The 12,836-nt window shown below is 34.6% G+C and overlaps 1 protein-coding gene across 1 annotated transcript; it reads right to left on the reverse strand.

Moving 5' to 3' along the window:
- Positions 1–337: 337 nt before the first annotated feature.
- LOC145165485 (aluminum-activated malate transporter 14-like) lies at positions 338–4,019 on the reverse strand. Its single transcript, XM_079084226.1, has 6 exons — positions 3,455–4,019; positions 3,176–3,316; positions 2,802–3,074; positions 2,589–2,713; positions 2,307–2,450; positions 338–1,219 (listed from the first exon to the last, which is right to left on the reverse strand). The coding sequence occupies exons 1-6, from the start codon at positions 3,705–3,707 to the stop codon at positions 623–625; spliced, it is 1,533 nt and encodes a 510-aa protein (XP_078940352.1). The 5' UTR covers positions 3,708–4,019; the 3' UTR covers positions 338–622.
- Positions 4,020–12,836: the final 8,817 nt, after the last annotated feature.

Genomic DNA, 12,836 nt, shown 5'->3' on the forward strand with positions numbered 1-12,836 from the left:
AATTTTAGCAAACTTGTATAGTCCTACTCCTACGTATTACCAAAGAGAGAAAAAGCAATGAAAGAGAACATGGTGTAGTGGTGGAGCCAACACATTGAATTGCAAGGCTTTCATGATGTAAAAGATCAAAGCTTATATGGATTGCAAACCACACTTGCAATTCAAGTTGAAACACCGTTATGGATAACCTAAGTTTATACGTCCCAAGTTCATCTTTATATATTAATTTTTGATAAAATTCTCTTTTGTAGAACATTGATACCATCTAGATGTTAGAATATAAATTTCTTACTTGATTAGAATTATATATTTTTATTAATCGATATCCATACATCAATAAAAACACTGATACAAACCTATATTTATATCAAATCCATCTACACATTGAAGCCACCAAAACGATCAAAATTGTATTTTCTTTACCACCTTGGTGGTATCAAACATTCAAGATTCTTATTGTATGATATATGTGGAGTTTTTGATTTACCCTCCAAAAGAGCCTTTAAGGAGAGAGTGGAACTCCAACACATATAAATATTTATGTGATCGTGTCGTGTCGATATGGGATACTTTAACACTTATATTTATACCAAAAATTCAATAGACCATTAGGCCCATCAACTCACTCCGCCGAGGCAAAACTAGTAAGATTTATCTCCGTTGATTTTCTCCTATCAACATCTAAAATCACATCATCTCCATGTTTAAACTCTTTAAAACAAGCCACCCTTCCTAATTCTTCAACTTCCTCAATTACAAGATCAAGTCTTGCAACCAACTCGACCAACAAGGATACAAAAGCAGCAATTGGAAGCGCTTCGGAAAACTCCAAGCTTGTGATCGCAAACTTACTTAATGATGGCCTTAAAAATTTCCCTGCGCCATCCGGAACCCCCTTCGGTTTCCTATCAATAGAGGTAGGTGGGTCCGCGTTTATGCTTGAAAAATGGTGTTCATACTTTTGTCTTGCTGTCGATGTAAGCATGGCTAACATTTTGGGTGTGTTTTGAGCTGTATTTGGCCCGAGAAAGAGCCGTGGTTGTGACTTTAATGCAACGTCAAGGTCTTGCAGTGCTTGTTGAAGCGGCTCGGTGAGGAGTTCCGGCGAGCAGTGCCGTCGGTTTCTTATGCTATAGGCAAGCTCCATTAGGGATTTTGTTACTTCCGATGCAAGGTGAATGCATGGATCCTTGAATAGCAATCTAACTGATCTTGGAGTCTGAAAAAATAAACCAAAATACATTATCATATTGAAAACATTTAGATCAACATCATCAAAGCAACCCATGAATAAAATAATAACATTTAAATATAAATTCTAGATTTTTCTTCAAAAAAGTCATAAAGACAAATGACAGACCCCCAACATATATGTCTAGGTGAATGAGATTGTGCTAAACTCCAACGAAAACAACTATAAATGACTTGATAACTATTGTTAGTTCCTTATACTAAAAAGTTAATCTACTCTCCAGTCACCACAAATCACCCTATTAAGAAAAGTAATAACAATGAGGAACTACAATAATATGATTCCCTTTTGACACTAGTGTCGCCATGGTTCTAAAGAGCTCTATATCATCATATTTAAAAAATGAAATCACCTTTGTCATTATGCAGTGTTTTGATAGACTTATTAATAAATGTGCCGTGTCATGTTGAAAGAGTTTGATTATTTACTCATTTAATTTTCGTATCGTATATCAAACTGTTTTCTTTAACAGGTTAATCTCTTTAACTCAAACTTGTTTATTTCGTGTTGTTTTATTAGGTTTGGGGTTTAGATCTTATAAACGTGTCGTGTCGGGTTGAAAGAGTTTAACCATAATCTTAAATATTTAATTTTACTGTCGTGTTTTAAAATCGAAATTGATTACTCAAACCTGTTTATTTCGTATCGAGTTAGCATGCCAAGTGAGTTTTTGTCAGCTCTAGTGTTTGTTCGTATTTCAAAAATATATGCTGAAATTAAAGATCTAATAGCATGTTCTTGAACTAATTTCTTTTAAAAAAAGAACCTAACCTCATGCAAATTATATTATTAGATCTTAACAGAAATAACTTATTTAGCAAGCTGTAAATAAAAGGCTAGGTTGATTCCCTTGAGATCGGAAAAGAATATTCATTTAGCAGACTTATTTATTTATTGATAAATGAATAAATTATTCTTAGTAAATAGATATTTATTCTTTTAGAGATAGCTTTTCAGTGGTTAGATAATGCATGTCATCTATAATCTACGCCATACAAAATAAGAAATTATTCATTCGGTTTTTAATTTATCCATCACATAATAATGTACTCACTCGTATTTCGGTTTGTAAACTTCCACGAAGAGCAACAACTCCGTACCCAAAATGACGAAGAACGCTTCCTATTTTCACGTATTGTTGCCCCGGAAATTTGTGGCACTGCCACGTGTATCTAGGCTCCCAACTTGCATGGTGCGCCTGTTCGTACGTATGTATAACAACATTAATAATTAATAACATCTTCGACTATTACCTCATTAAATAAAAGGAATCTTTAATTAAATTGTTCTTAAAATTTTTGTTTTTAAGAAATACTAATAAAATAAGAAAACTTACGAGCGTTTCATCGGTCGATTTAGAGTCCAAAACCGCCTTATAATTCTCATAAATCTGATCCTCCGATATCATCTCATCTCTTTCTACATCCCGTTCATCTTCACTGAAGTATGTAGTGACACAAGCTACATTTCGTTTACACATTTGAAAACACGAATAAGTAAATTTTTTAAACAAACGAAAGCAAATATTTTGAAGTATATTGATGTATACCTTCGATTGATTTTGCAAGTCCTTCAATTTTGGAAACTGTGTGATTATGGAGATCTTCTCCGGACCAATTTGGGAAGATGAAGAGACTCATCAGAATGCAAATCCCAGAACCAATGCCGATCATATATGTCCGCCCTTTGGCTAGTTTCATAACATCATCCACTCGATAACTCGATACAGTAATCAAGTTAAACGTCAACAGAAATACTAATACACCGTAGTCATAGTTCTTTTTTACTTTGGGGAAAAATCTCAAAAATGTAGTCGATGTGCCTGTGAAAAATAAAAAATGAAACAAAATAGTTTCACCACTCCATATTTGTGGCATTAAATTAAACTACAAATACGAAACGATTCTTGTTTATTTGTATTACCAATCAAGAAAATCGAAGCTCCAATGAAACCAGCACGAAAAACCTTTCCATATTCTCGAGCTATAAACTCGAATAAGAAAGCCAACGATGCTGCTAACATCGTCCCAAACCCTCGATTGAATCCTTTGCATAAAGTTGCCCCTATCATATCAAATTATAGTACAATAAGTATATATACATTATGATTATACTGTATATAAGTACCTGTATGTACGTGTATATATATATATATATATATATATATATATATATATATATATATATATATATATAACTTACCAGCAGTGAATTCGAGAACAACGACAACAGTCATGACTGCCCAAATCGCATTTTCTCCGACTCCTTTGAACAATGGCTCCATTAGGTACAACAAAGAGACTGCAGTTACAGAAAACCCGACTTTAAGAGCGTGGATTACCCTTCTCGGATCATCTCTACCCACTTTCCATATTTTACCACATAAGGAACCCAGAAATCCTTTCGTCTTCTGCATGAAAGTACTAGGTTTCTGTTTTAAAGACTCGATCGTCATGTCCTACTTTGCATTCAAGGTTTCTTGATAAACAACTTCTGGGTTTCTTGATAAAGGAGATATACTTTAAGCACTAAGCAGCATATGATACCCTGAAGCTTTTGTTGTATTTATAGGTGTTTTGTGTCATTGTGTGGAAGACGGATGATTTTTGTGCGTCCACATGTTCTTCCGTTTGAAAGTGAGAGAATTTAAGGACATGTACATATTTAAAAATCATTTATTGTGTTGAATATACATATATATGTGAATGACAATATACCGATTTATTTAGTTTCTTTAAGAATTAATGATTGCCTATGAGATAACAACAACCACGTATATTTTTTTTTGGGTTTATGATAACGATAGTGATTTGAGACATTACTTATAGCATGATTTCAGTTTGCTTTTTTTAATAGAAACTCTATATATTTCATATGTTTAAAAATACGTATAAAAGTTAAAAATGAACTCTTTGGTCTGTATGTGTTGATATGTGATTGGGTAGGTTGCATTTTGTCATCGGGTGTAGTGTAGGGGAATTTCAAATGCGACAAAAGTAAACATTTACGAGTTAGAAGGTAAAGAGAATAAAAAATATGTTTGTCAATATTTCGGTTTAATTTTTAATGGTTGACCTAACACTGACATTTAAGCTAAAGTTGTAATTAATTTAATTGTTATAGTAACAGGCTAGCAAATGTCCCTTTCAGTTTCTTTCTCATTTGGTAACTACCTGTTATAATATTTTTGCACTATAAAAGGTGTTGAAAGAATAGAACCATAAAAGCTATTAACAGAATCGAGCCAAATCAGTTTTATCTTAGTATGATTTGGTTTAACAAAGTTTGAGTGGTTATGCAACAATTCAACAAACATATAATTTTTGAACATGAAATGTCATTATTATTATTATTATTATTATTATTAATTTTTGAAAGGCGGGATTAGTGGTTAGCAGTTAGTATCACGAGATTGTTCATGCCAGGGTTAGAGACTCGAGACCACTAATCTAAAAGGCAAAGCCTTATTGAGCTAGGATATTAGTTCAAACTTTAGATCGCAATCTTATGAATGTGACTTGCGTATAGAAAAAAATATTCTCTTATCTATCTATATGTATATAATAATATCTTCAGACCCACTAATTAGTTTATGTCGATCGATGCTCATTGTAGAAATTAAAAAGAAATTCAATAATCAAAAGGAACAAGTTAAAAAGATATTCATTCAATAATCGAAAGTAACGTATCAAGCTCTCTCACCAGTCAATTGCCCATCGTGACCCATCTAAATTATTTGGTACAGCAATGTCAGCAAACACCAAAGGGCAAAGGCCCTTTGATCATGACATGGTGCCTCTCAAATCGAAACTGTTGTGTATGTTAACCAGGGTATAACTATTTATATTGTTATAGGTTAGAAATTTAAATTCAAGATTTATAAATTACATGTTTTAGTTTCTCCTTGACATCACTAAAACTAATATTATTTATTATATGATAGGGCTGGACTGGATTGAACAAACTTTTGGATAACAAACTTTTCGATAAGTACTATTTTCAATAATGATATGATGATAACAAGTGCATTTAAGTCTTTTGCAAATGGATATTTGTTCTATTTTTTGGTGCAACAAATTATTACAGCTGGCTTCTACTCAAAAGAAAAAAGGATTCTTTTTATCATGTGAAATGCACTACAAAGTGCAAAAAAGCTTATGAGCTTATTTATAAACACGGTAATGTTGTTTTAACCACAGCTTGATTCAACACCACATGAAAAAAAATACCAATAGTGCGTTCTGTATATACATCACCACCTTAATAAACTACTCTTCAAATTATAAATTTATAATCAGTTGGCTTAAGAGTTAAGAGGTGGCCCCAAAAACACGAATCTCTGTTCAATAGCGACCCTGAAGATTGGACATGTGGCCTTGGCCATCCGTTTTGTTCCATATTCATCATTGCAAGTCGCACAAAGAACCTGATGAGCACAAGGCAAGAATACCACAGAAAGCTCATCTTTCAAACCGATTATGCAATCGCGATGGATCATGGTTTCTTTTTCATCAGAAATCATCAAGATTGTCGAGTTCATGGAGCATTCTTGCAATGGTTGGGTGGGACCCATTTGGGGTGTGTGGGGTATAGATAGATTAGTGGTTGAGTCTTGTTTGTCTGAGTTGGTTGACATGGTTTTGAGACGTGGTGAGAGTTCTTGTTCGAGTCTTTGGAGGTTATCTTTGTGGCGTTGAAAGTCGAGCTCTATCTTTGACAGGAGAGCTTCGTGCTTTTTTTGTTGTTGGCATCTGTTGCTTTTTTCAGTTGCCTTTCTTCCTCCACTTGTGCAAAAACTAGCACTAAATAAAAGGAGGGTTCTTAGAAAACATATCCAGGTGAAGTATTTTCATTAATTTTAATAGAATATACAATGTAGAGTAATTACTAATTGGATGAGTATGATATGAAATCAGAAAATAAAAACAGATAAACAAGCTTTACTAACTTAATTAATACTCAAAATAACACACAAAATAAACAAGAACCATAATGATTTGCTAGAGAGAGGTTAGACTATCGAGAGCCTAGCCACACCTCAAGGTATCAATACCAGATTTCACAAAAGATGATATTCTCCTCTTCCACTATTAGCTAAATAGTATTCACATAACAAACAACCACAGGACAAAAATTACAAACTTACCCTTCTACCTGAAATAAAACCTAAATTGTCCAAATTACCTTTCCACTAAAAGATGCTATTTATTCTTGTTGATAAAATTATTCAATCTTGCTTCTTTATCAAGAGTTTTTTTTTAATCAAGTTCCTTATGTAAAAACTCATAAACTTCTTGACATCAACAAATCTCTTTTGTTAATGATACGACCCACTTGGTTTTCATTTACTTACAAATCACACTCACTCTCGAAAACCTAGCTAATAACCTAATGAAATTGGTATAAAACCCTAATTCTCTAAGAGAAGCAAACAAGAGAACTAGCTAGAGAGAATATGTGAGAATGTGTGAAAGTAAGGGGAGTTGAAATGACCTCAGTTGCTCTCCGTTTACCTTCATATAGTCGGGTCACCTGATGACCTATGGGTTATTAGCATCCGCGTGTTTATTCTTGCAAAGCTACCAATAAACAAGCCCCAATCCAAGTCTTTCCCATAATAACAGTATTGACCCTGTAACCATAAACAATAAAAAACCAATGATTCCAAATCGACAAAATCTACCTTGCAAACAAATAAACCACAACAACTACCAAAAATACAACTAAATTTTAAGATTGCATAATAAACCTTACATATTTCAACATTCCCCCTCAACGTAAATGTTTTATTTTAAGTCTTTTTATGAAACACATCAATTAAGTCAATTCTTTCGGTCAATTTTAACTACCTTCAAAATTACTTTCGTTATTTTTTCCCTTACAAAATGTAAATCAACTTCTAAGGGTAGTTTCTTCATGAAGTATTGGATTTAAATCAAGCTTAATTGCAAAATCATTGTCGAAAAATACATTAACCGGAGTTAATTCCTTTATTCCAAGTTCAAACAAAGTTTTTGAAATCCAAATAATTTCACAAGTTATAGATCCTAAGTTGAATACCTCGAAATAGTAGGTTGTTTCTTACTTTTCCATGAAGCCAAAGAAGTACTAATACAAACCATATAACTAGTAACCGACCTTCTAGTTGACAAACACTTTGCCAAATCAACTCATTATGTTAAACTATTCTGACTTTGTTATAGAAACACCTTTACCGGGACTACTTTTAAGATATCTTAACAGACCGAAAGTAACATTTAAATGTGAATTTCTAGGCTTATGCATGTATTGACTCAGAATTTGAACACTATATGATATACCTGGTCTAGTAACCTAGATATAGATTAACTTTCCTATGAGTTTCTGAAACTCGGTAATATTAACTAACAAATCATCATTATTATGCAGACCATTAGGTTTTATTACAAAATTAGCCTCTAAAAGTGTTTTTACTAGCTTACGCCCAAGCATACTAATAAGGTATATGTTGGATCGGCCATGTAACCTCTACATGGTTCGGCAAGACCGAACCGTGAATACGCTTATCGAACAGGCCGAACCCTTCATTGAGCAAATATTATGCCGAGCTGAGGAGCGAATAGTCAGGCTATTAGAAAGTAATAATGATCGCGTATGCAAACCGGCAAGACTAAGACAGATAAACATCAATATCACCAACAAACATGCTGTAAACTACCATTGAAAATCGTAACAATACACATGTTCTATCGAAAGTGACTAATGAATTTTTCTAAATGCAACCATTTGTACCTTCGTCAAGAAGAGCATTAATGACGACTAGACTGGGGCTTGTTCGGTCCAGCTAATGAGAACACTTCCTGATAAAATAAGTATAAAGATTGACCAAGACGAGATACACAGGTACACAATAACAAACACGTTTAAGGAATTACATAGATTTAATATTTGTTAGTTATCTGACTTAACCATCAGTAAGGCCAGTCCTGAAAAATTAAATATTCTCAAAGGCCCAGGACGAACAAGAAAAAAGGGCCCTTATATTTATTATAATTTTTTATTTTTAAATAAAAATATATAATGAATAAAATTGGGCCCTGTGCAGCTGCCCACTTTGCCCCTCGTCAACGCACCCATGACCATCAAAACGTTCTCCAATGACCTTCTCGTGGTGAGCGCCTAACAAGTTGTGGTGCTTTTTAAGTTCGAAACATCAACTCTCTGTGAGATAGTCACACCCGGATCTATCTCAAAGGCAGGAAAACTTGAGTTGCATCAAGTGGCGCCATCTGTAGGACCACACAACAAATGGTCACCAATATTGATCCAATCGTCGACTCAAATCCAATCCCGAGAATGCAAATTTTAGAAGCTCCCGCATACATGCCCCAAGTAACTACGGTGGCAAGAAATAGGAACGTAGTGACACCTCTTGGTCCAGAAGCTCAACCCATAGGGAACGTGGAAGTATCTATGACCGAAGAACAAGAAATAGAGCAATTCGAGGCTTTCAAGAAATATAAGGTTAAGAAAAAGCGACAAGCAGAAAAAGTAAAACAAAAACACATACCAAGAAGGATTGGGATCGTGTGTCCGTACATATGTATGATTCCAGTGATTCCAAAAGTAAAGTGGTGAAGGATCGGCAAAATCACGACAAAGATGAAGCTGTAGAGAAAGATGAAACAAGCGACGAGGATTCCACGAGGCTCTATAAAAGTCAAGGAATATAACAAATCTTTCTATAACCTCAATATTAGATCTTCGTTCATAGACGATATAAACGAAACACTAAATCCTAGTGGGCTCAAGGGACCTAGAGTACAGCTATACGACGGTACTAGAGACTCAGATGATCATGTTTCGAAATTTCAATGGGCAATCATGGATCCCAAGCTGTGGAGTCTCTATTTCGTTGGGATACTTGATGGATTGGCATGAGATTGGCTAGCCAGTCTCCTAATAAAAAAAATTGAAAGTTTCGAAGAGTTATGTACAAAGTTTTGTAATAGACTAATAGAACAATGGAGGTTTCGGCGACAATCACATGTTTTATTTGCTTGTCGACAAAAGGAAGGTTAATCGAATAGAGCGTACTTCAAACGATTCTATAAAATAAGTAGGAAGACGCCTACCCGTGATAACCCCATGATTATAGAAGCTTTTACATACAAATTATTGGAAGGAGAGTTATCTAGAAAGTTAGTGTGAAGAAAGTGGAACAATGTCGAGGAAATGATAAGGAAAGTTAACAAGTTCCTTAAGGAAGTGGCTGAAAGTGCCAAAAATGTAACATCAAGTTTCAGGTAAATATTGTGACATCCCCAAATTCACGGTCATTTTAAAAATTTTATTTATGCTTATTTTAAAATCAGAGTAACCTTTTAAAGAAAAGTGTTGCGGAATTTGTTCCCAGAAAAACATGATAAATATGTTATCAAAGCATTTCCGAAGAAATGTATGTTATTCATTTTAAAACTTTGGGATGTCATCGTCAATACAGAAACATAAGCATAAACAGAACTTACATTCATTTACACTAGTGATCTACACCTCTTTAATCTCTCAGTGTAGTGCAGCTTTATATCGATACCTATGATACAAATAAACTGAGTGGGTCAGGTTGGGAAACCTGGTGAGTACATAGGGTTTTCAACCGACAATAATATAATTATGTTTAATCATTAAACAATCAACCCAATTACTCATCCCCATTATCTTCTTTATTTCTTAAGGATCTACCCTAAGAATCATTTATCATTCACTCATTCAGTCCTAAGGATTGTCCTAAGGAGTAGGCACGAAGTCCATCGTTGCCAATGACACAGCTGTCAATATTATCTAATAAGCACAGCTGCCAATATTATCATTTAGGCGCAGCTGCAAGAATTGTGACATTCTCTATTAGGCGCAGCTGCCAGGGTTATGATGTTCTCTATTAGGCGCAGCTGCCGATACTATCCTTAGAGCGCAACTGCTAGGATGTTTAGAGTACATCGTGTCACACCCCAAAACCGGAACGACGGAAACGTTCTGGGGTGGAGGACGTCATGTACAGTATCATAACAATGCATAATAGTAAAGACAAGCAACAACATCCATTGCATTAATATAATAATTTTAATACAAGCGTGTTCTGTAGTATGTAAGACACCAAAATGAATGATCAAAATAAAAGATGAGTCTTGAATGTGCTCCATCTTCTCAAAAGCCTGGCATCGGTACCTGTCTACTGATGACCTGAGAATACAAGTTATTTTGAAAGAGTTTATCAGCATAACGCTGGTGAGTTCATAAGTATTTAGTGTCATTGCCTGTATAAAAATGTTTGTAACAACGTAGTGTAAATGTTCATAATTGTTTGTAAATGTTTGTAAATAGTTGAACACTCTAGAAAATCCTATATTTTCTACTGAAATGTAGTCTTCTACCGAGACCCGACTGTTTGTATGTTTGCTCTTTTGTAAATGCAAGAGTTTCCCCCAATAAAACTATCATTATGAAAAATATAGTTTACTTAAATGTGTATGTGACAGAATCACAAAGTAAATGTCATAGGAAAATAATGTTTTTCCTCAGCAGTGACACTGTTGGTCATAAAGTGATGAAATACAGACTCCAGGTAGTACTAAATGTACAGTACACCTCGGGGAGTCTAAAGTAATAAAAATGTAGGCTCCAGGTGGTATTAAATGAACAATACGCCTCGGAGAGTCTATTTTGCCTTTAATTCTTAATTGGTTAATTAAAGGTTTGAATGTGAACTCGTATGTAACCATGCTGATCGACGGCTGAATAACTGATGACCCTCCGGTGTCATATGTAGTGAGGTAACATTCTGTCACCCCTTGGCCTTATAGGCTGGGACTGTAGCTAGTAGTCGGGGTGTGGGAGTGTCTGTCCCGTATAGATCTATACACACAATGCCCGCTCTCCCTCCAGGAGACTCTGGTTACAAAGTGATACCACAATGAAGTGGCGTATCGAGAAGTAGTATGTCACATTCTGTTTATCGTATTCAAATGTTTGTATAGTATGTCATAGTGTAGTGATGTTTTCTCTGTACTAGTATATAGTATATTCTCTTGTATAGTATATAGTGTGTTCTCTTGTATGGTATATAGTGTGTATTGACTCATAACTGTACTGACTCTTGTATGTGTCGATGTAATAGTAGTAGTGAGTAATAAACCCTTAACTATACCTATTATAGTTAAATAGTAATGTTGTTTGTATGCCTTCGTTACACGAAGGTACTGAACTGAAGTGAAAGCTTTTATATCCAACACATATATATATGATATATAACTAAGATTTCAACGACATTCGGACAAATAACAGGATACCCTAAGTCCACAACCAAACAAGGAATAGGAAATAAGGTATCAGTCCTAAGTCCTTCAAGTCTTACTTATATAAATAAATTGGTGTAGATATGGGTTTGAAAATAATGTAAGTTTAAAAGAGTTTGGAAACAGTTATATCATCTAAAAGAGTTTAATAAAAGGTTTTGAAGTGTTTGAAATCCATAAGTTTGATAGCAATTTGAAAGTAATAGTAAATCTTTATGTTTGTTCTAGTTATTAATCACATGTGATTAAAGCAATAACTAGAATGTTTCAACTTGTATCCCCCCCCCCATAAAAGCATTTAAAATCATTTCAAAGGTTGATTAAGGGGTATGAACTCACCTGAAATGAGTGATGCGAATGTAAGATCGGAAAAAGGATGCTAAGTGTCAAGTGAAGACTTGAGCACACACGGATCCTATTTAGCATATAAAGACACATATATGCATACAATTAGTGCTTATACAACTAATTAAGAAGGATAACACCCTTATAGTCTAGGAAACACTTATATGGAAGTGTTACAATCACAAAGGATTGCATAAAAGGAGTGTATGGTCACCCAATGGAGCTTTCGGTCCAAGTGGTATTTTCCTAGGAGCTTTCGGTCCTAATGGTATTTTCGGTCCAAATGGTTCTCGGTCCAATGTTTTTCGGTCCAATGACCTTTCGGTCATGGAGTTCTCGGTCTAAGGAGATTCAACCGAAAACTCATCAAATCTTGTAAACATGATGTTTTTCAAGGGTTATGCTCAATGGGATCGGTTTCTAGGGTTCATGCTTTGTCTTAGGAAGGTTTAAGGCTATAAGAACCCCTTAATGAGGGTTGTCGGTCTAAGGAGATGCACTAGACCGAAAACACTTATTGTTCTTGGATAAATGACGATTTCAAAGCCCTAAATCAAGTATCCTTACTAGATATCAAGTATAGGAGATAGATACTTACAATATGGAAGAAAAGAAGGGTGTTTTCGGCCCAAAACACTAGTGTGTGTTCTTGGTGTTCTTGGTGTTTTGAAGAACACTTGAAGATCTAAGAAAAAGAGAAGATTTCATGGATGAAATCATGTATAACTACTAGATGAAGTGTTGTATCAACAAATCAAGAGAAGAAACACTTACATTTTTGGAAGATTTGGAAGAAGCTCTTATGATACTTGAGAGAGAATGTGGGTGTTCTTGAGTTTGGAAGTAAGAAATGAGGAAGGAAGGAGTAAACTCATGCCTTAAGTTTTCGGCCCAAACCCCTCATGTTT

Source organism: Lactuca virosa, chromosome 3 (assembly GCF_052849685.1).
Source record: "Lactuca virosa cultivar CGN04683 chromosome 3, Lactuca_virosa_CGN04683_v6, whole genome shotgun sequence".
Taxonomy (NCBI): domain Eukaryota; kingdom Viridiplantae; phylum Streptophyta; class Magnoliopsida; order Asterales; family Asteraceae; genus Lactuca; species Lactuca virosa.